The 21,544-nt window shown below is 40.4% G+C and overlaps 5 protein-coding genes across 5 annotated transcripts; 3 read left to right on the top strand and 2 right to left on the bottom strand.

Annotated features, from left to right (window-relative positions):
* Positions 1–9,165: 9,165 nt before the first annotated feature.
* CTRU02_206460 (uncharacterized protein) lies at positions 9,166–9,536 on the bottom strand (the record flags this gene model as incomplete). The annotated part of the gene is made up of 2 exons (XM_036733446.1): positions 9,166–9,421; positions 9,487–9,536. 2 exons carry the CDS (start codon positions 9,534–9,536, stop codon positions 9,166–9,168), a joined length of 306 nt encoding a protein of 101 aa, XP_036574787.1.
* Positions 9,537–11,197: 1,661 nt separating this feature from the next.
* CTRU02_206459 (uncharacterized protein) lies at positions 11,198–11,617 on the top strand (the record flags this gene model as incomplete). The annotated part of the gene is made up of 2 exons (XM_036733447.1): positions 11,198–11,273; positions 11,328–11,617. The coding sequence occupies 2 exons, from the start codon at positions 11,198–11,200 to the stop codon at positions 11,615–11,617; spliced, it is 366 nt and encodes a 121-aa protein (XP_036574788.1).
* Positions 11,618–14,276: 2,659 nt separating this feature from the next.
* Positions 14,277–15,028, top strand: CTRU02_206458 (uncharacterized protein; the record flags this gene model as incomplete). Its single annotated transcript, XM_036733448.1, has 2 exons — positions 14,277–14,480; positions 14,570–15,028. The coding sequence occupies 2 exons, from the start codon at positions 14,277–14,279 to the stop codon at positions 15,026–15,028; spliced, it is 663 nt and encodes a 220-aa protein (XP_036574789.1).
* A 537-nt stretch (positions 15,029–15,565) lies between these two features.
* On the bottom strand, positions 15,566–15,787 carry CTRU02_206457 (histone H3; the record flags this gene model as incomplete). The annotated part of the gene is made up of 2 exons (XM_036733449.1): positions 15,566–15,690; positions 15,742–15,787. 2 exons carry the CDS (start codon positions 15,785–15,787, stop codon positions 15,566–15,568), a joined length of 171 nt encoding a protein of 56 aa, XP_036574790.1.
* Positions 15,788–16,163: 376 nt separating this feature from the next.
* CTRU02_206456 (uncharacterized protein) lies at positions 16,164–17,153 on the top strand (the record flags this gene model as incomplete). Its single annotated transcript, XM_036733450.2, has 4 exons — positions 16,164–16,185; positions 16,235–16,496; positions 16,552–16,807; positions 16,884–17,153. The coding sequence occupies 4 exons, from the start codon at positions 16,164–16,166 to the stop codon at positions 17,151–17,153; spliced, it is 810 nt and encodes a 269-aa protein (XP_036574791.1).
* Between the last annotated feature and the right edge of the window lie 4,391 nt (positions 17,154–21,544).

Raw genomic sequence — 21,544 nt, 5'->3', positions numbered from 1 at the left:
CCGTCAGCCGGCATACTAGTAGAAGGAATATAGGATATAGAGATATTTCCTTTTTCTACTTCTTGCCTAGTATAATAATAGTATATCGCCGTGTGTTTTGTTCGATTATGATATTCTGGGTTATAGGCTAGGTTTAGGGCTCCGTTATTATCGGTTTTGATTGGTATCGGCTTATAGTTAAAGCCTAGTTCAGATAAAAGACCTTGAAGCCAAATAGCCTCTCGTATAGCCTCTTGAATGCCGTTAAAGTTGTTGTTTTCTAGGATTTGTTGAATATAGTGGCTTTGAGAGATTTGTAAAGACCCATTAGGTCTATCTCTAGTGATCTTGAGACCTAGAAAATAGCTGATTTCGCCTAGATCCTTAATTTCAACGAATTTAGAAACCAATAACTTAAGCTTCTTTATTTCGTTAAGATTCTTAGCGAATATAATAAAATCGTCGACGTGGGTTACTATGATAATAGGATTGTCCTTATTATTATTATAGTAGGTTGCCTCGTCGGATTTAAGAGGTTGTAGGCCTAGTTGTTTAAATATAGCCTTAACCTTAAGTTGCCACTGTCGAGGGCTCTGTTTTAGGCCGTATAGGGCTTTTTCTAGCTTTAGAACCTGATTACTAGTAGGATTATATCCTATAGTGTTTTGTTTAGGGTTCTGTTTAAAGAATTCAGCTAGAGGAATATTAGAGGGATCTAAATAGATATCTTCCTCTAATTCGCCGTTTAAAAAAGCTCCTATGATATCGATATGATGAATTTCCCAATCGTAATAGGCGGCAAGGGCAAATAAAACCCTATAAGTTGTAGGGTTAGACCCTATAGCGAAAGTCTGGAAATAATCGATTCCGTAACGTTGTTCAAAGCCTCTAGCCACAAGGCGGGCTTTATATTTATCGATTTTTCCATTAGGTAATAATTTCCGCTTAAATACCCATCTAGCCGTTATAGGCTGGGTTGAGGCTAACTTAGAATTTATAGCCTTAAAGGTGCCTTTAGAGATAAGTTGGGAAATCTCTTGATATATAGCTTTAAGCCATTTGTCTTTTTCAGGGCTTTTAAGAACCTGTTTAATAGTAGACGGTTCCTTAGTATAGTAACTAGAAAAGAGATAGTGAATAATATAGTTATTCTCTTTAATAGTTATATATTCCTCCTTGTTCTTAATAGAAAGAAGCCTGATTTCGATTTTGTTTTTAAAGTCTTTAGAGACTATAACAGACGTCTTTAGAGGGTATAACTTCTTTAGCTTCTTTAACGTCTCTAGAGACGTCTTTAGAAATACTAGAAGTAATGGATTTAGAGGAATCTTGAGCCTCTTGTTCCCCCTCTCTTATAGTATTTCGTATAAAACGAATATGAGTAGCCCTTATGATTCGTGATTTATAAGGCTTAGTAGGGCAGTATATAATATGAATATTCGTTGCCTCTGTATAGAGGTATATGCCCTCTTGAGTATAGGTATAAACCTTATTCGATTTGACTTGTTTTTCCTTAGGATAATATATATAGACCGAATCTCCTATGTTATATAAGGAAGATAAATCAGGTCGATTATCCTTATTAGGAAATATATAGTTGAAAAATGCCTCGTATGGTGTAATAGGGAGTCTTGAAGTAGCTGTATAGTTTAATAACTTAATAACAGCTTTAAAGACTTCATCCCATAGAAATAGAGGTAGTTTTAAAGCTAGTAATATAGTTCTAGCCTTTTCAACTATGATTCGATTTGCTCGTTTAGCTATACCGTTTTGTTCTGGCGTGTATGCAGTAGTAAGCTCTATAACTATCCCTTTAGGTTTAGTATAGGCTTCTAATTCGCTTATAGCGAATTCAGTACCATTATCAATTCGTAATGACTTAGGGTACTGGTTATACTGCGTATAATAATATTCTAGCTTATTTTGTATAAGAGATAAGATTTTATCCTTAGTAGGACTGAAATCTATATCTCTATAGCTAGTATAATCGTCAGTATATGGGATAGCGTAGATATTCCCAGCTATAGTAGAAGGCGTAATCTTAATCGTATCGATACATAGTCGATCGAGAGGTTTAGTAGCCCTGTTATAGTTAACTATAGACTGTTGTCTAGTTAACTTAGCTTTCTCACAGCTAGGGCACTGTAAATCGTCCTTTTTAAGCTGGTTGATAGGAATCCCCTTAGTTATCTTAGCTGTCTTATATAGGTAAGAGTAACTAGGATGTCCTAATTTGTTATGCCAATCCATAGTAGGATTAGTAGAGTTATTACCCTAAAGATTAGGGTTATTTTGACCCTTTAGACCCTTAGGATTAGGGTTACCTTGTAATTCCTCAAAAGCCATATAGTTAGAGGCTTCAGAATCGGAAAGTTCATCGATTCTAGAGGATAAATCAACCTCGTTATAATTAGAGGTAGTAGACTTTTTAGTCTTATTAGTTGAGGAGCACTTATTCGTCTTCTTATTCCTCAAACTATGAATATCAGGTTCTAATTTCCCATATATAGATAGGAAAAATCCCCTTTTAGGGATATTTAAGGCAGCAAAGGCTTTGTGAGACGGGTAATACAAATAATTCCCGTTAATATAGCCTCCTGAGAGATAGTGCCTTAGACCTGAAATAATATTTATAGGGAAATCCGGTATATATAAGGCTTGTTCAAGCCTAATAGTTGACCTTTGACCTTTAAAGTAGAGCGGTAGGTCTATAGTACCTTGGCCCTTAGGTTTTATAGGTCCAGCGCCTGTTTTGACTTTTGGGAGGTTGTCTTTAGAAGTATAGGCTGTAAAGAATTCTCTACTGTTAGCTATGTGAACAGTAGAACCGGAATCATACAGCCACCAGTTCTTAGGACTAGAACTAGAACTAGGGCTATTAGGCCTCTTATTAAAGTAACTAGCATCAATCCCACTATAATATTCTAAATTATAGAAAGAGTAGGAGTTGCTAGGAGGCTGTTGGTTTTCCCTTTTATTATTGCCTTTAGAGGCATTAGGTCTATAGTTAGACCTCTTAGTCTTTTTAGACCGTTGTTGAGACTGTTGCCTATGGATATAGGAATTAGACATAGGGGTGTCCTCATCACGCCTATTTTCATCTAATATATCCGTAATAAGGGCTTCTAAAGTAGGTATCTCTTTAGAACGTAAGGCAGCCCTTTGCCTTTCAGCCCAAATAGGAAATGATTTTGATAAGGCAGCTATAAAGACCGTATTTTGGTCTATAGTCTCATTTTTGCTCCTACAGAGGCTAATTTAGATAAATAAGCCTTAAAAGAGCTAATAAATAGATTTAAAGAGCTATAATCCTCGAATTTAATAGCGTAGAATTCGAGATATAGCTGTTGCCTTAGAACCGGCCCGGAACCTTCATAGGTATCCTTTAGTAACTTTAGGGCTTCTGCTGGGTCTTTATTATTAAAAACCAGGCTAAGAGGTTCTGGCTGTAAATTTTGCCTTATAACTAGTAAGGCTTGTGATTTTTGCTCTTCGGTTATAGCTGAATATTTCTCTTGATCCTCAAAGTATTGGGATAAATTCAGCAATTTAAAATAGATTTGAAGGGTAGTAATCCAGGTATTCCAGTTATCTATACCCTTTAATCGTTGATTTTCAGGCATTAAACAGCCTGTAACGGCTCTTATAGCAGTAGTAGTAGTCGTAGTAGTCGAAGACATATTGACTTTTAATAGGGTGCTTATTGCCCTTAAATATAGGGACTTATAGCCCTTGGGTACTTATTGCCCTTGAGATAGGGGACTTATAGCCCAAAAACTGCTTATAATATAGGGAATTTATCCCTTAATAGGCTGCTGAAGATACTAAGGAGCTATGCCTTGAGTAAATAACAGGTATTTTGCCTTGTTATTAAGTGCTAAGCCCTAGGATATGCCTTTATAATAGGGTATATAAGCACTAAAAGCAGCAAGTAATATCTTAGAATAATAGTTTCTAAGACGTAATCCCCTTAATAGTCTCGTATTTAGTAGTACTAAGGACTTACACTTCGTCTGCCTTAATAGTACTAGAATAGAGTTAAAGTTTTAGACTTTTCGTCTTAGGGGAATATAGCCGTTATAATAATAACCGTTATAATAATATACGGTTTAAAAGAATAATAAATATAAATTCCTAAAACTTATATCGTTTATAGGAATAAAATAGAGTTTAAGATATTTAATAACCGAAGAGTTGAGGATAAAAGAATAAGTAAAGTTATTACTCCGCTGGGCTCATAACCTGTTGGAACGGTAGGTAGGAATCTCGTAGATAGTACGATATCCTTATAACAGGGTATTAGAGTAAGGGAACTTGTACTTATGAAGTAGGGCTTTAATAGTAAAGAATGTATAGGCTTATATTGAAGCTGAGTTGGTTGAGGAACTAATAGCTAGCTAAGGGAGAGAATTAGGCTAGTTATATAGTAGTATAACGTCGCCTATAATAGCTAATATAGGAAGCTATAAGCTAGGTTTAGTATACGTAAGTATATACGTCAACTAGCTTATAAAGCAGCTTATAAATCAGACTAGAATCTTCTTTAACTAAATAGACTTTTAGATAAGGTTAAAGAGAGTATTCCATAGGGATCTGAATGTCATATGTTTAAACTAGCAAGCAGCCATTCTTAGCTAGTTACTTTTGTAAGTCCTACTAAGTCTTAGATAAGACTAAATAGGATAAATAAGTAAAATAGAAGTATAATATACTTATACTTCTAACAGTTTAATATAGAATTTCGAAAAACGGCGTTTTTGGTGTAAATGGGGTGCCCAAATGTGGGGGGTGCCCAGAAGTGGGTGTGGGACATTAGTATCTTCTTTTTAAGTATATTATATATATTACTACTATATTTTATATTATTAAAGTATAGTTTTATAAATTCTATTAATTACTTTCTAATATAGTCTACTAACTTATATAGTTAAAAGTCTATTAATAGAGAGACTATAAGATATAATAGTTAGTATAGTAATTACTACTATTATTATTCTTATAAAGGTTAGTCTTATAGAGAAGGTAGCTATAAAGTTAGTTTAACTCTTCCTCCTATACTATTAGCTATTATTACTAGTCTCATAATCTCTTTATAGAATTTAAGGTCTTTTATTAAAGCCTTTAGGTTATAATATCTCTTAACGCCTTATTTAAGTTCTTAAAGTAACTAGTAGTAGAATTCTTCCTCTTTAAAGGCTAATACTATGTTTCTTAAGATTTTCTTACTATCTATTTCGACGTAGACGCCGTTACTAATTAAATAGTCTCTAAAGAATTATAAGATTAGGAAAGGTACGTTCTAGAAGTCTTCTTCTAACTAGTTAGCAAAATTAAGAGAAACTTCGTTTTATAGCTTAAGGCTTATAAGATTCCTCTTCTTATAAGTCTTAAGTAGGAACCTATATAAGAACCTAGTTATTATAAACTAATACTTATAAGGTCGATTACTTAGTTACTCTATACTACTAAATTAATTATACTTTTAATTCTCTATAAGATAGGGATTATTAATTAGCTTTTAGTAGTAATGCTACTTATAGGCGATCCTTCTTATAAATTTTACTCTATTTTAATAATATAAAAGGATTACTTCTATTTAGAATCTAAAATTCTAATCCTTAATAGTATTAGTTATAATTAGTATAAGATATAAGCCTAGAAGTAGGAGTTAAAAGACGATTTAGGATATTATAATTCTAAAGAGAAGAATTATAAAATTAAGGATTTTTATTAGTTCGTTATTTATTTCTATTAGTACTGTTCTTATTAATATTCTTAAGGGGTATAAGAGTATATATAAGTCTCGAATTAGTAAGGAGAGAGTTCTATTATAGATTCTCTTATAAATCTCTCTTTCTTATTTCAAGCTTTACTCCTTATTATTAAGAAGTTTAGAATCTAGTAGATAATTAGCTTTATAATGCTTATAACTACGTATATTTCTCTTAAGTTATAGCCTTAGAGGTATATATATATAGCTATATAGGTAGATTACTACTAATAGTCTCTACTTACCTTTTAGTATATTCTTCTTTTAATAGGGAGGTCTCTTATAGTAAGCGCCTCATAGTTAATACCTTATCTAGGGATTTATTAAGAAACTAGTAGGCGCCTTGTAATTAGCACTGCGCGTAGGGGATAGTTATAGTTAGGGAAGTTATTATCCCTTATAGGATTTATAAATCTTCGCCCTTATAGCGTAAAGAGGTTAGAAGACTATTGATTTAGTAGGTCTCTTCTTCTAGTAATTAAAAATGCATAATAGAATGCTCTTACTAATAATAATTAGCTATAATTAACCTTATCCCGCCTAGGGTAAGCATAGTAGTCCCTAGGTTACTTAAATAATTAGATTACTAGTAGATTTAAAGAAAAGAAGCTTTCTTCTACTAGTTTCTATAGATCCTAGTTACTCTTACTTCTTCTCTTATTAGTACGAAATCCCTACTTTTACCTAGGCTTAGGTATCTAGTTTAAGAAGTCGTCTCTTCTAGTATTAACCTTACTAATCTATAGTTTATTTATAATAGAGTAGTAATTATAAAGTTAACTAAATTAATAATAACTATAAGATTTACTACTAATTAGTATAGGTTTCATAGGGGGGTAAAACGGAATTCCGTTTATTAATAATAAATAATAGTAAATTAGTTCTAATTAATAGTTCATAATAGTTAAAAGTAGTATTATTAACTAGAAGGTGGGGATATTCCCCCTTAGCCTATTACGTAGGTCTAGGAGGCTTGGGCCTCTCAGCGTGGCGGGCGTGTAGCTAGAAGTGCCACACGACTCCGTATTCCAACTATCGCAACAGTAAAACCAGAGGCAGATGCAAGGGTAGGAGTAGAAGTAGAAAGTGGAAATGAAAGTAAATAGCGTAAGCGAGGGTGAACGTAGAGGAGAAAGCAAAAGCGAAAATGAAGGTCGAGGCAGAAACGGAGAAATATGTATATGGCAGAGCGGAAATGTAAAGAGAGAAAATTGAAAGGCTGTGAAAGTAATGATGCTTTATGTGACGGGGGAAAACGCATGGGAGTACGAAACTTGTGCTTTTGGAGACAGCTGTTGCTCACTGCCTGTTACAGAGGAATCACTAGACACATGATAGTTTGTCAACGTTCCGTGAAGTGGCGACTAGAGTGGTAGAAAAGCCTGCTAATCAAGCGAGTAATTACATTTGATAAGTGGGGATATGGAAATGGGAAATTGTAGAAGTGGCTGTTGTAACCACAATTTGACAGTTGAGAAGTGCATCCTGATTTATCTGCGGATGGATTCGATAAGCTTTCTTCGCCAAAGCGTTATATAAAGCCCAGGTTACTAGAATAATCATCTCTTCTGGGAAACCCTACCAAGCTGCGGCTCGTTTGTCGCGTGTGGTAACTATAATGTTGAACATTGACCAATGTTGCTGTAGCAGGGAACCCACAAAGTGAGATGTCCTTTCAAAGGGTAAATCTGGTGCATACTCTTGTGATCAGTCTGCTGATGAGGACATCTTCCAGTTGAAGACTTTTCTAATAGTGATTACATACAGACTCGGTTCCTCCAAATTCTACGAACTTTCGACGATCCAAAAACCCAGTCAATTATCAGCTGCACTGGGGGCTAATAGAAGGTCATCAATTTTCAGAGTGAGAACGTCCCTCCCAGACTGTTCTCCCCCCTCTTGACCCTCCTCTCAAATCAGGGCTCATATACCAGAAAGCTTGTGAAAATAACCCCAACAGTAAGTCTTGAGATACCTGGCACGAGCAGTAGTGCAGATGTGGGGGAAATCCTTTTCGAGCAACTGGCTGGGGTGGCGATGATCGGCAAGGACGAGATCAGGACAGGTAGCATCTCGACGTCACCTTCTGCTCCTCGTCCTAGGTAGGCAAGGATAGAGATAGTATCCACAGCTTCGTTCCACGCAAGCTTCCCGAAGCCATTCAAAGTATAATACTTATGTACATCAGGAAGCCGGCCTTTTATCCAATTCAGCAGCAGGATTGTAATAGAGAAGTCTAGTATTTAGCCGCAGATGGCCTCGATCTCGACTCGCTTCCAAAGTAAGCATCAGCCATCAAGGGCGTAGTGAAGAGTTCTTCTGTACTCTTTCGCTAGAACAGAAGTATAAAATTATTCAGAATAGAATCTCTGAATGGTTAAAAAAAAAAAAAAAAAAAGAGGAGGGGGGGAGGAGTCAGTCTCATGATCTGTTGGGAAAAACCGGCACAGCACACTCAGAATACTATGTAGTGAAGGAAGTACCTACGGGTGTGTATAGTAATTATCACTTGCTATGCAATATGAGATTAGTGTTAGTCATGACTAGCTACCTAATAGGGTAGACGTTCCTCCCTGCGCCTATGGTAGGATACACCGATAGCCTCTGCCGCTCGGATACTGAGTTATGTCTAGAAGAACCAACGCAATTTATGTGCTAATTATCGTGTCCTTGTGTTCGTCACGGGTGTGTTGTTCCCTTCACATTTCTGATAGTAGAAGCAATCGTCGTCGACCACGAAGTGCGGCTTGTACTCTAGTGCAACTAATTTTAGATACTCATCATCGTGAAAGGGAATAGATTTGAGGCTATGGATAGATATGTTCTTGATATATGAGTGTGCAGTAATGCTTTTCTCGGCATGGAGGTTACACTGTGGTTACCTAGTTAATGAAATTAAGGAAAAGAAATGCCTCAACCTTTCCGTTTGGGGATTGATGACAACACATAGCACGATGCTATCACACAGTTTCAACTTCCAATACACCCAACCTATGTTATCTACTGTCATTCAGACCGACCGCTTATGGTGTCTCGAAATGAGATGTACTTCCGCACGAATAATAACTGTATTCGCTGCAAAAAAACGCCATCGCAGGTTTGAACTGAGAATCAGGTACGGAGCATTAGGGCAATGTGGTGCTGACAATCCATGGATGCATGCATAGCATGAGCAATGGGTAGGAGGCTCACTTGTGAATTTGGCGGACCGCCTGCTACGCGAAGCAGCCGCCCACTGTGGGGCTTTTACAACCTCCACAGCCCACGGGCTAGCTAGTTAGTTCTACACATGACACACTACCATATTCTGAGCGTTCTGTGCCGGTTTCACCCATGTATGTAGTAGTTATATTCATAGTCTAGAGTTGCTACAGTCCTCGGTCCAGAGTGATATCAGGTTGATCCAGCTTTCGTGTTTAGCAAGGCTGAGCAGCAGCGACGTAGTTCTTAGCAAACTGAATTGGAAGCTTCTGTCCTTCGCAAGCAGTCTTGAATGCATTAAAATCGGTCGTGACGCAGCATTTACGATTGCCTTTCAAGTTGGTGTTGAGATCGATGGTTCCCTTTACACCTTTACACGCAGCCCCCGTCAAGGTTGCCGTCAGAAATCCAGATGGCTCATAGGCAAGTGTCTCGCCGTTGGTTCCTGCACACTGGAAGCGATTTGCCTGGCTATACCATCTATTAGTTCAGGATGACAATAACCCAATCTGCAAACAGCAGAATGCGCAACTTACGAAATGGTGCCCAGAGTCACCAGAATGATGGAAACTAAAGTGGCCTTCATTTTAACGCAAAAAAAGCTGTGAATTAGATTGACCTTGACAATTTGCTTCGGGTAGCTTTATAGGAATGTTCTCGATGTAAGCGGCAATATCTGCTCTTGTAAATCAAAGAAAAAAAGAATAAGATGCTCAACAAATCAACATCGTTTGTCAACAGCTTTTTGATTCCTCTTAAAAAATGAAGCCTTGATACCGAAGAGTCAGTGTATTGCAACATGGACAGGAGTAGGTCGGTGTTGCCGAATGACATGAGCCGACTAATTGTCCAATGCGGGACTAATGTAAGTAAAACGAGTTTGGCTGGCCCAATGGCCTTAACCGATGCGGCCTAATGGGTGTACGATTCGCACATGAGACGAACTAGTGAAAGCTTATGAACTTTTGCCATTTTGAAGCTCTTTAGGAAATTAAAAAAAAGCTTGAACTATTAGCAATTTATTTTACTTCTTCTGTTGGATATAATTCTATAGCTGTATAGTATACCTGAGTTTGAGTAATACTCTCGCAATTTCTTGAGTGCAATTGGCTGTGCGTGTTAAGCTTTACATTATCTTGAAACTAGATACAACTGTGTTCAAAATTACAAATACTTTTGTTGCAGTCACTTGATTCAAGCGATAATTCGTACAATGCTCGATTCATATATTTAGCTTTTAACTAATACGAAAATTGGTTTGGCTGTGCTTCTGATTTCTGAGATTGAATAGTATGCATTTTCATTGTAAGTCCAACACTCAACAGAGTACTTGGAAAACGGTAGTCTCAGGGGACCAGTAACGTCCCACACCCACTTCTGGGCACCCCCCACATTTGGGCACCCCATTTACACCAAAAACGCCGTTTTTCGAAATTCTATATTAAACTAAATACTTTACTTATTAAAGAGAATAAATATATGTTAAATAGATTAAGACTTAATTATAATACTTAAGTAGCTATATACTAGTATTATTGATAATAAGTATTATAAATTCAAGGTTTAACATTTATAATACTAATTTACCTAGCCTATATCTTAATATATAAAATAGGTAGAGATATTTAACTAATATGATTAGAATTTTTAAGTAAGATATAGTAGATTTATATATTCTTATACTTAGTAAAAAATTCTTTAAGCTTAGAATAATATTTTAAAATTTCCCTTAAGAAAAGTTTCTATTATAGAATTTTAACCCTTAATTATACTATATTTACTAAAGTAATACTTTTAAATCTCTTTTAGATATAGTTATATACTTTTAATAAGTATAAATATTAATTTCCTAGATTTTTTAAATAAGTATATATAAGCGAAAATATATTTTTCTAATGTTAAGGAATACTAGTAAGTTACTAGTATCTACTAACATTTTAAAGCTTTTAGTTTTAAACTTCTATATTATAACTATTATTATATTTAAACCTTTATAAAAAATTAGATGGCTATAATTATACTTAACATAGTTTATATATATTTTCTTTTCTTAGTAAGTATAGTAGTTAGTTTAATATAGAATTTCGAAAAACGGCGTTTTTGGTGTAAATGGGGTGCCCAAATGTGGGGGGTGCCCAGAAGTGGGTGTGGGACGTTATAAAACCACTCATCAGCACGCTTTCCGTCCCAAGAATTTGAAACCGGGTTCTCACGTTCTAGTCATTATCTAGCTCGAAAATTGATACAATGAAGTCATCCGTCATTCTTTCTGTCATTGGTGCAGCTCTAGCTGTTGCCTCGGCCATTCCAGATAACGCTTTAGGTATCTTCTGACGCTCGAAATTAGTTCCTACGACGTCGACTGACCAAATTTTAGAAAATCGACAGGCCAAGAGATGCAAGATCTTCCAAATCTTCAGATCACCCGATCAAACTTCGGGTGGCGCACCGGGCTTTGTTGGCACACCCACCTGCTGCTGTCAGAATGCGCAGTGTCACGTTGTTGACATTGCCAATGGCATCAATACGTCAGCGAACCTGAATATCTTCCTTGACGGAGATTTTAGAATCATTGACGCCCGCAGCCAAGACAAGGGAAAAATTGGGTCGAATGATATTCGGGGTGCTACATACACCGTGGCATCACAAGGAGGTTGTACCAAATAGGATCGGCCCTCAACGAAGTCTACTACCAAACAATTTCTCCAGGTCTGATAAAAGGTTGGGCACCGCCAGTTCAAGGGTGTTCGATTAAATAAATCAGCTTATGTAGACTTGACGATAGCAGCAAAGGTAGCAGTCCAACAAACATGGTTTCATGTCAGTTCACCTACTCAAGTAGCTACCTGTGACAATGGGACATATATGTGTAATGGGTATTGTCGTGCGCTATGTGATTTAGATGGTTTATGATGAGACGGCTTCGAAGAAGGGTCCTCTCACCAGCGTGGCAAGATACATTGCTGATCTCCGCCGCTCAGGGGCTGCCTGTAAACCTATATCTAGATAGTGCGTCCCAAATTTAGGGCTTGGCTTGGAGCAACAAGTTTGGCTACTCCATGTTCAATTATCAAGATCCCATACCACAATACTTGACACAAAAACAGAAGTGAAGGAACAAATCTACCACTCGGTGATAAATAATTGACTAAATCTCCAGCATTTTGAGCCTAGCCTTGAGACAAATCGGCCTGCGAAGACAGCCTACACCGTCTTTATGGGCCACGAGACCCTACATAAGAGAACGGCATCAGTAGGAAAAGTCACTTCGGTGGATAGCCTCCGCTACGCTGGCGGGTATAGAATGTCCTCGGATACGGTGATGCTGCGGTACCAATATCACCAGATCGGAAAGCAAGAAAGTTATCTATTTAGTGTAAAACAAACTACAATATAGGCGCCCATGCTTGAGGCAACAACAAAGTGAGCTTCCGGGGAATGAACCACCGCAAATATAAAAGGCTTCAGGGCATGATGAAGAGGGATCCCCAGGCAAGTATGTTCGGCCCAGCGCATCCTTCCGTAGAGGAAATGACACGCGAAACCAGCACCAAACCTTCTTTGGTTGTTACTGGCGAGGGGAAGGGCCACGCCTTCTATCTTAGTGAGCACTCGCCTAGCCGTTGCAACCTGCCAAACTGGGAAGCTTGTCAACGATTAGTAGCTGCTGCCCTGTATCCGAACAGCCAGTCTCTACTATGGATTTATTAAGCCATATTGTTGCAGTGGCATCTGAATACCACAACCTTTACCCGTTATCAACTTTGAACTTCTACTGGAACACTGTAACGTCTCTGACATCCGTTATTTTCACTTAGATCAATGCCCGAGACAATCAAACAAGTCAGCATGACGATGAAAAATGTCACAATCCTGGTATTCGCCAGGTCTATGCCCCTTCAAGATCCAGGCGTGATAGCAACGGCAACATCTTAGTGCCTAGCTTTCGACTTACCATAATCTGGCTTCTTATTGACGGGTAAATATCACCTACCATGCAACCCTGGCGCAGTCATTGACGAGCATTATTGGACGGCATTTTCTATCTCGGGTCAGCCGTTTAGTCAAGGCAATGTGGTCATTTTGGCCAACAAAAGTTTCTTTTTTAATTTGGATAGAAATACTTCTTGCTTATTGAAGCTTTGGTTGCGAGTGACCTGTGCTGAATCGGCCCTGTATGAAATTGCTTGAGGGAGCCTGGCATACAGCAATCGAACGCTCACCCGCATATCAGGAGCCTGAGAATTCGAACCAGAAGTTTCGGCCCGCCAAGTTCATACCCTGGCTATGGCGTCTTTGCTTGCCTGATGCTATTCCCAGTTGGCAAAACGATATAGCAATCGAAATGTTGGAACGATTCATCTTGGTCAACGTACTTCTACAAACGGAGGTAGGCCTTTGCTGGGCCACTTCCTTGAGTCCGCTGATACTTGTTGTCGTGAGTTGTCATGAAAACCAGCCTTACCTGAATATTGGTAACGGGGGCTTTTCCGGCGTTATCGGCTGAATCTACACACCCGCCACGGTTCCAGCACCGAGTCTACCGATGTAGGCCACAACTCATCTCTGCTAGACATCACATGGCCGCTGGGATAACCTGAAAAAAACCACGACTTTGCTTTCCGCGAAACCCATGGCACCACTGTCCTCGCCAAGCAACTGGCCGAGTCCTTCTAGGCCTCGAAAATCAAATACTCCGAGTATTCGGGCTTTCTGGCAAGCGGAAGGCCAGGACTAAAGGATGCCTAACTTTACCCGGACGACCAGAACTACTGCCAATGTAGTGGTGCAGCGTGACTCTGTTGACGGTATGGTTGACGGCACCATCAGCGCGCCCTATCAATGTCGTCTTGAGACCAAGCGACTGACTTGCAGCGGCAGGAATGCTACCACATTGCTCACTCTTGAGCAGGCTCAAACCGTGCGCTATGTTTATTCTAATTATGCCATAGTTAGAACAAGGCTATACGAAAATGGGCTAGAAAGTGAATTTAATTATGCAAAAGAAAAAAGAAAAAAACAGAATCCTGAATTCCGATTTTGTTGATAACTCTAGGCTTCCTCACGGACGTACGTCTGATAGGTCTTTCATTGATGGTACTCTGTGAGGTTCCATCTGCTACTGGCTGTGCCAACAGCCAGTGTCATGCAGGTTCCATTTGCCCGGTCACATGATTTACCCAGGCGGAATTCTGAAAGGATCTGGAAGACGATTACTACCGTCTCAGTACCAGTGCACTTTTGAAAGACGCAATAGCCCAGGGTAACAGCCTTACCACATCAACGCCTTCACCACTTTTCACACCGGCTAGTCGCTACCTCCACGATGGAAGATATTGCAGCATTAACCGCTGAGGAGGTCCTTCATGCTCGTGAAACGTTCTACATTGGGGGACAATATTTGACGGATGAGGATGGAAACCACTCAATGCATGGACAGATGTATGTAGAACATCTCCAGCCCAGACCCGGCCAAAAGACCAAGCCGTTTCCGGTCCTCTTCATCCACGGAGGAACTCGCACAGGACAGGTAAGCCACCTTTACCCCTCTATTGCCCACCGCCTGGGGCATGGCTTTTTCCAAATGTTCGATGTAAAAACCCAAGAATAACAAATCAGGACTGGATCACAAAACCAGATGGCGATCCTGGCTGGGCATCATATTTCCTCTCCCAAGGCTACGAGGTCTACGTTGTCGACTTGCCCTTCCGGGGCAGGAGTCCCTGGTTGCCCGGAGCCGAGAAAGTTGTCGCATACCCCGCAGAGCAAATACAAAAAATGTTTACCGGGTGCAGCAAGTACAGGCTCTGGCCGCAGGCTGAGCTGCACACACAATGGCCCGGCAACGGAGTGATGGGAGACACCATCTTCGACCGCTTTTATGCCTCGGGAGTGCAGATGATTGCCGATCCAACTGTGCAGGAGGCGGCATCGCAGGCGGCGTGCACGGCTTTGGTCGATGCCATCGACCGGCCGATTATTGCTGTGGGCCATTCGGCCGGCGGGCCCATCCTTTGGTACGCATGGGCATTACCCGGCCCGCGGGTCCCACGGGTACCCGCGAAATGGGTCGGGTAGTTATGGGTAGTGCCCGAAAGTTTTACTATTACCCACGGGTACCCATGGGTAAAGTAGGTTTGGGTAAAAAAGCCCACGGGTAGTAAACTGAAGGGGGGCCCACGGGTTTGGGTACCCACGGGTTTGGGTACCCACGGGTGTATACCCGTGGGTAGATTTCAGTAAGTATGCATCACGAATTTTAGACATCTTTTGTAGTAGCCAGCCTCAAGAGTGGACATATTGCGCAACGAATAGACCTGCTACCTTGTTACTCCTAACTTCCGAACGCCCTGAATGCCTTCAATTAATCGCCCGCATTTCCCAGACTCGGGGTCGAACCACTTGTCTCCGTGGACTCTGCCGGCCTTCAAGATAGCCTGGACGAGATGCAGATCCTTCGGCTTAATGGTGACGCGATTGGTGTGGATCGCAGCAAAGTTAATCACTAGATAGTTCGTTCAACTCGATAAGAGTTTGCAAGTGAAGCTTACTGTCGAAAACACCAAAGAGAAGAGACTCCGAAGACTCTTGAAGAGCGCTAATAGCAGTCGCCTGCTAGCGCAGGCGCTTGGAGGGGTCGATGTCATCGCAGATTTCCTTCCAGAGTCGCTGGAATGGGGGCTTCGGAATCAGGAAGTCAAATGTCTTCTGGTAGTTCCTGACCTCCCGGAGAGCTTTTGCTAGGTATTAGGGTTAGTGTGTAGCCATCTTTTGTAGCAATCTAGACTTACTGCCAGGGCGCCAACGGCGTTTCTGCTGCTCCTTAGCACCAGGCATAGTCTTTCGGGCTATGCCAGGCATCATATTATAAAGTTAACCATGAATCAGGTAGGACTCCTAGAAACACAAGTCCAGGTCCAATCAATATAGAATCTTTTACAGATAACTACTGAACAGAGGTTTTCAAAGAGATTCTTTTTGAGAAAAAAAACAAGAAGCCGCGGCTGCGCACAGACCACTTTTTGGCGTATTTTGTTTTTTTTTTGTGAGGTTCTGAAGCTTCAGAAAACTTCTCCCCAGACAATACTACAACCTACCTCCACCACTAACACCCAGCCGCACCGACAAGCCTCTCAATTAAGGTAATTTGATACTTTGATCTTACAATTATTAGTTTTGACTTATTAAATCAATTAGGGAATAGTAGTAAAATATGTCCTCAGGACAGGATCGCGGTACGTTCACACCAGCTTTGTAGCAATCATTTGTACTAATCTCTTCTAGGCCGACCGCTTGGATCTGGTGCTGGAGCCAAGCGTAAAGCTGAAGAGGATTATTCCGACAACGCGCACACCAAGAAGTCTCGTCAGCGCATCGATAAGATGACTGAGAAGCAGAAGGCACTTGATCGCTCGAAGAAGTCGATCAACCAGCAGAAATCCCGCAAGCTTAAAGCCTTGAGGGCTAAAAGCTCCTATATTAGTGCGTCTGCTGATGAGCGCGCGGCCCTTGAGGCTAGGGAAATCCAGCAAGTTGATGCACGATAGTGAGTTCTTTTTTATTTCTTTTGGTGTTTCAAATCAGTGCTTAAGTGCTTTTAGCTTCCTCAAAGGCAACCATCCAGACCAGCTGCTAGCTCAGATGACTGGCCCAGTCTCGTCTAGCTCCTATAATATCGTCGATGACGATGAAGACGAGGCTTGGGAGGATATCCCTTTGAATGAGATTGATGAGGCTACCCAGGAAAACCTGGATGGAGTTGAGGGCATGCTCAACTTTGACGTTGACCTTGATAACCAGTTGCCGACTATTAATGTTGCTGAGCAGTCGAATGCGATTATCGACAAGATGATCCAGGTAACTGGATGACTATAATTAATTACTATAGCAATAGCTAACAAACAGACAGGAAAACCAGATCCGAGAATACTAGTTCTTCCGTGATACCTGGGAGATGACTCTTGAGATACTTTACATCAAGGTCAAGCGGCTGAACAGCAATCCTGCCTTTACCCTAGCTGCGATGGAGGATTATGGCTTCATTCGACCTGGCTTTAAATTTCCAGTAGCTGGCGACATCTTCACCAAAGAGGAAGTGCTTCTTTGGTTTGCACTCGCCAAGTACTGGCACCTGAACCGCTTGTCTAAGAAGAAGAAGATACGCCTGGTTCTTAATTCTTCTGTCAAGAAGAAGAAGACGTAAGTGCTTAATTGTAGCAATCCTTTGTAGTAATACTAATATTCTCAGCTAATTCGCACTCGCGCACCGCCCAGCCATCAAGATTCAAGGATCTCTCTTCACTACAGCTCAGCGCCGATATGCCTCCACTCCAAAGCCTTTAGTGAAGGCTATGTTCTCTGAGATCAGTGACTCGATGATCAAGAAAGGTGTTTGGGAGCTTCTGGGCCCTGCTGAAGTTTGGGAAGAGTTTACTGCTCTCGATAAAACAGCCAACATCTTATCTGCGATGGATAAGAAGTTCTCAGCTATACTAAAGCTGATACCATTCTTCCTGAAGCTTGACCTTGCTCGGGATAAAGCGCCATACAACTGGCGTCAGGTCCATGAGTTGGCTTAGAAGCTAACTCGTTTGCTTGACTTTTCTCTATAATTGCAGATAAGCATAGCGAGAGGGTTTGTTTGACAGATTAAGAATTAAGAATTAGCAATAAGGCTAGCATGAATAAGGACATGAATTCTCTCTAGTCTGATTCTCGTATTGTAGCAATCGTTTGTAGTAATCTACAGCTGCTAAAACAATCTAGTACTCCATGCTCCCATCTTCTTTATTAACTATTTAACTAAGTCAAGATCTTTCTTCTGCAAAGTTACTCTTTTAGCGTGAATAGCACAGAGATTTGCATCTATTAATATTCATGTTAATATAATAGTTTGAAGATCAGGATAGGATATCTTACTCTCGAACATGTTGATTAGAAACTGTTCGCTCATCTCATGGAGAGCCTCTATAGCCATTGACTGGTAGCGGATCTTATGGCGGTTTCTTAGTGGAAGATCAAGTGTTATTTCTCGAACTACTCTTGCGAAACTGCTCCGCGGAATTAAAAGATTGGTGGTCTTTTGATATTTTCGAATCTCACGAAGTGCATTTGCTTCACATTTCAGTAATTAAATAATAAAGAGTTACTTCTTACTTACTACCAGGCCTCCATCTACGAACTTTCTAGCGTTTAGTGATCTGGACGGGCTTTTTTCGAGCAGCTTTTAGCTGCTTCTTTGGCGCGAAGTTCAGCTGATCTTTCCGTGCAATGGTTGGTGGTTGGCCAGTATCTGTTCGTCTCGCCAACTTCGTCGCAAAGTTCCGCTTTAGCGGTGGTAATTCTGGTTGACTCAGGTCTGGGCTAGCCTGGCTATAGTAGGTTGCATGACTTGAACTTCTTGGCGGAGTCTCCCGAATCTCTGTAATTGGCTGTTTCAGGGGATTACCCCTCGCTGATGATGAGGGGTAACTATTTGGCGGTGAAGAGCCCTCCACTGTTAGCGGAGAGCTCTGATCTGACACAGGGCTAGTTGATAAGCGAGGCATTGAAGGATGAATGTAAGTGGGAGAAAAAACAAGTCGAAGGAGAATTCAGAGCTTTTAGATTTGTATACGAAACGTATTAGTTAGAAACCCTAAAATAGAAATTTACGTAAGGCTATATAATCAAATGTTTGTATTCATCTTGTAGTAATCCTGCAAACTACTTCCTGTTTATACTAAAGGTAATTCTTACTACGTATGATGTCGAACTCAATTGCGTCTGACCCTTTTGGGCCAGACCCTTTTGCATCCGATTGTTCTGCTGCTTTCGAGCTTGTAAATTCTACGCAGACTCTAACAATCAATACTCTACCTTCTGGTTTACAGATACAGTCGGAAATCATTTTATTTGTTATTGAGACTTTCCAGACTTTTCTCTCGTTTTTCAAAACCCTGCCATGGTATCTCCAATGGGTAATCCTTGGCAAACACACACCGTTGTCCAAATCCCCTCAACCTGAACGAAAACGCTTCGCCAAATCCTTGTGGACTTTACAACGCCGAGTATCATTCTGGGATCACTTTCACCAAGGCTACCATATGACATCAGGGGAGCCAAAATTAGTCTGCAAGCACTGTCACCAAGTTTTCAATCATCCAACAATCAAAAACTCTGGTACAAGTGCTATGCAACGACACCTTGCTGCAAAGTCTTGTAAGACTCGACGTTTAGGCGCAAACCAGGTGCCTGTAAGTTTTACAGGTCATTGTAGCAATCATTTGTAGTAATCGCAATCTAGGGTACCTAATTGAAAGCAGTCTCGGAGCATCAAGCATTAGTTTACTGTATTGTTGGATCCAACTTAGCGCTTAATACTGTTGACAACTTAAGTTTCCGGCAATTCTGTTCACACCTGAATCCTCTCTACCACCTCCCATCTCGAAAGACGCTCCGAAGCTGGATATCCGAGGAGGCCTTACGCATTCAACACTACACTCTTCAGCTAATTCCGCCTGGTAGCTATGTCTCTCTGATGATTGATATCTGGAGTACACCTGGGTTAAAATATTCACTGCTTGGTGTTTTATGCCATTTTATCGACAAGCACTGGAGGTTACAACAGGTTCTTCTTGGTGCTATTGATATGACAGATGGTTATACAGCCTCTAAGCAAGCAACGGCTTTATCGACTCTGTTAGAAAATATTCGCCAGAGGACGAAGAAGACAATTCGATTTCAGACAGTCTCTGCAGACAACGCAAGTTCTTTTAAGCCAAAAGTCCTAGCATAAGAACTTGCAAAAGGGTCGACATCCATAGTACAGCCGATATATCATATTCGCTGTTTAGCCCATATTTTCAACCTTGTTGTTCGAGCGATTTTTGAGGCTCTTCGAATTTCGATGGTAGAAGCCTCTACAGAGTTTGAGCCTTCTACTACTCGAGCTAAAGATCAAGAGGACTCTGACGATGATTTTGATACTGAAGATTCTACTGCTGGGGAAAATCCTTTTGGAGCTGTTATTCAAAAGGTTAGATACTTCACCTAGTTATAAGATTTTATATTAACATATATACCTCTAGATTCGTGACCTCGCAGTTTCCCTTAAGCTTTCTAGTAAGAAGACGCAAGAGTTTCTCGACCTCTAGAAATCGACTCGCATTGGCCAGCGACCACTACGCCTCCTCCGCGATGTTAAGACAAGGTGGAACTCTACTATACTTATGTGTCTCCGCGCAAGAGAGCTTAAAACAACGATTTCAGCTTGGGTTGAAAAGCACTCTCTACAGGAACAATTCTCTCTTGTGGAGACCGATTGGGAGGCTCTTGATATTCTGCTTGATATCACCAGCCCGTTTTTACTCTTTACAAACATCCTCAGCCGGTTAAATAACCTTACCCCTGGTCATACCTTTACTTTATTACAAGTTGCAACAGTTCACTTGTACTTTTGCGCCTCTGCACTTAAAGATAAAGTTACTAGCAAAGACTTTACTTGGATATCAATCCTTCAGGCTGCTACGAAAAAGGGCCAAGAGAAGCTGGAAAAATACGTTCAAAAGCTAATTGAAGAGGATTCCTTCAAGGTATATGGTATTGCAACTCTCCTTACCCCTGAAGCTGGGACATCAGTTTCGAGTACTTTTGACACGCGATTCCAATTCGCAAATTACTTCGAATACCTTCCTTCTTCAGCCTCACTTCGAACTCGAGTACAGCAAGAATTTATCGAGGTATATACAAAGCAGTACCATCAAGATTCGGAACGCCATACCAATACTCAAAAAGCTGCAACTGAAGGACTCCGATACACTCTGCATAGTTTACTATCACGCAGTTCAAAGAAAAGGGTATTTGTAGCAATCTATTGTAGCAACTCACTGTACTAACCTATTATAAGGGCAAAATGTCATCATCCCAAGACGCACGAAATATCTGTAATGACTTTTTTAATATTGGTAAGATAAAGACTTATATCTTACTAGGCTTAACAGCTAATAACTATATTTAGTTATGTTCCCTGATGAAACTGTTCAGCAATTTTGGGTCCGCCTAGACAATAGCTATCCCAGATTCCATAGTATTTGTCGCATGGCTCGAGACTTCTTATCTATTCAACCGACGTCAATACCCTTAGAGCGATCATTCAGCCTTGCTCGCCATATCTGTCACTACGCTTGGTTCAACCTTTCGGCTGATACTATTTTTGATACTTTGACTATCAAAATTAGCCAGAATAATGAGGCCTGGCTTTCCCAAACCACACTTGAGGAAGTTCTAGATGACACGAATATCACTGAAGCATCTGAAGAGCGCCAGCATATTATTAGAGAAGCTTTTAACTACTCTTCTCTATTGGATAAAGCTGATATTCAGAGATATCTGAAGGTCTCTGATGATCTTACTAAGATCTCTATTACTGCTACAGGAGATGCTCCCTCCCCGCCTCCTTACGAAGTCTCAGTAGAAGAGGAGGATATTAGCGATAGAGATGAGGAGCTGCCATCCTTATCTAGCTCTCAACAGCCAAAACTATCGAGTCAAGTTTCCCAACTTAGCAACTCACCTACGCCTTCTGTATCCCAAGAACTCCCAAACTTCTCCGAG

Source organism: Colletotrichum truncatum (assembly GCF_014235925.2).
Source record: "Colletotrichum truncatum strain CMES1059 chromosome Unknown Contig_0003, whole genome shotgun sequence".
NCBI classification, from domain to species: domain Eukaryota; kingdom Fungi; phylum Ascomycota; class Sordariomycetes; order Glomerellales; family Glomerellaceae; genus Colletotrichum; species Colletotrichum truncatum.
Note: the sequence above shows the minus strand (reverse complement) of the source record. Positions and strands in the feature narration are given on the sequence as shown.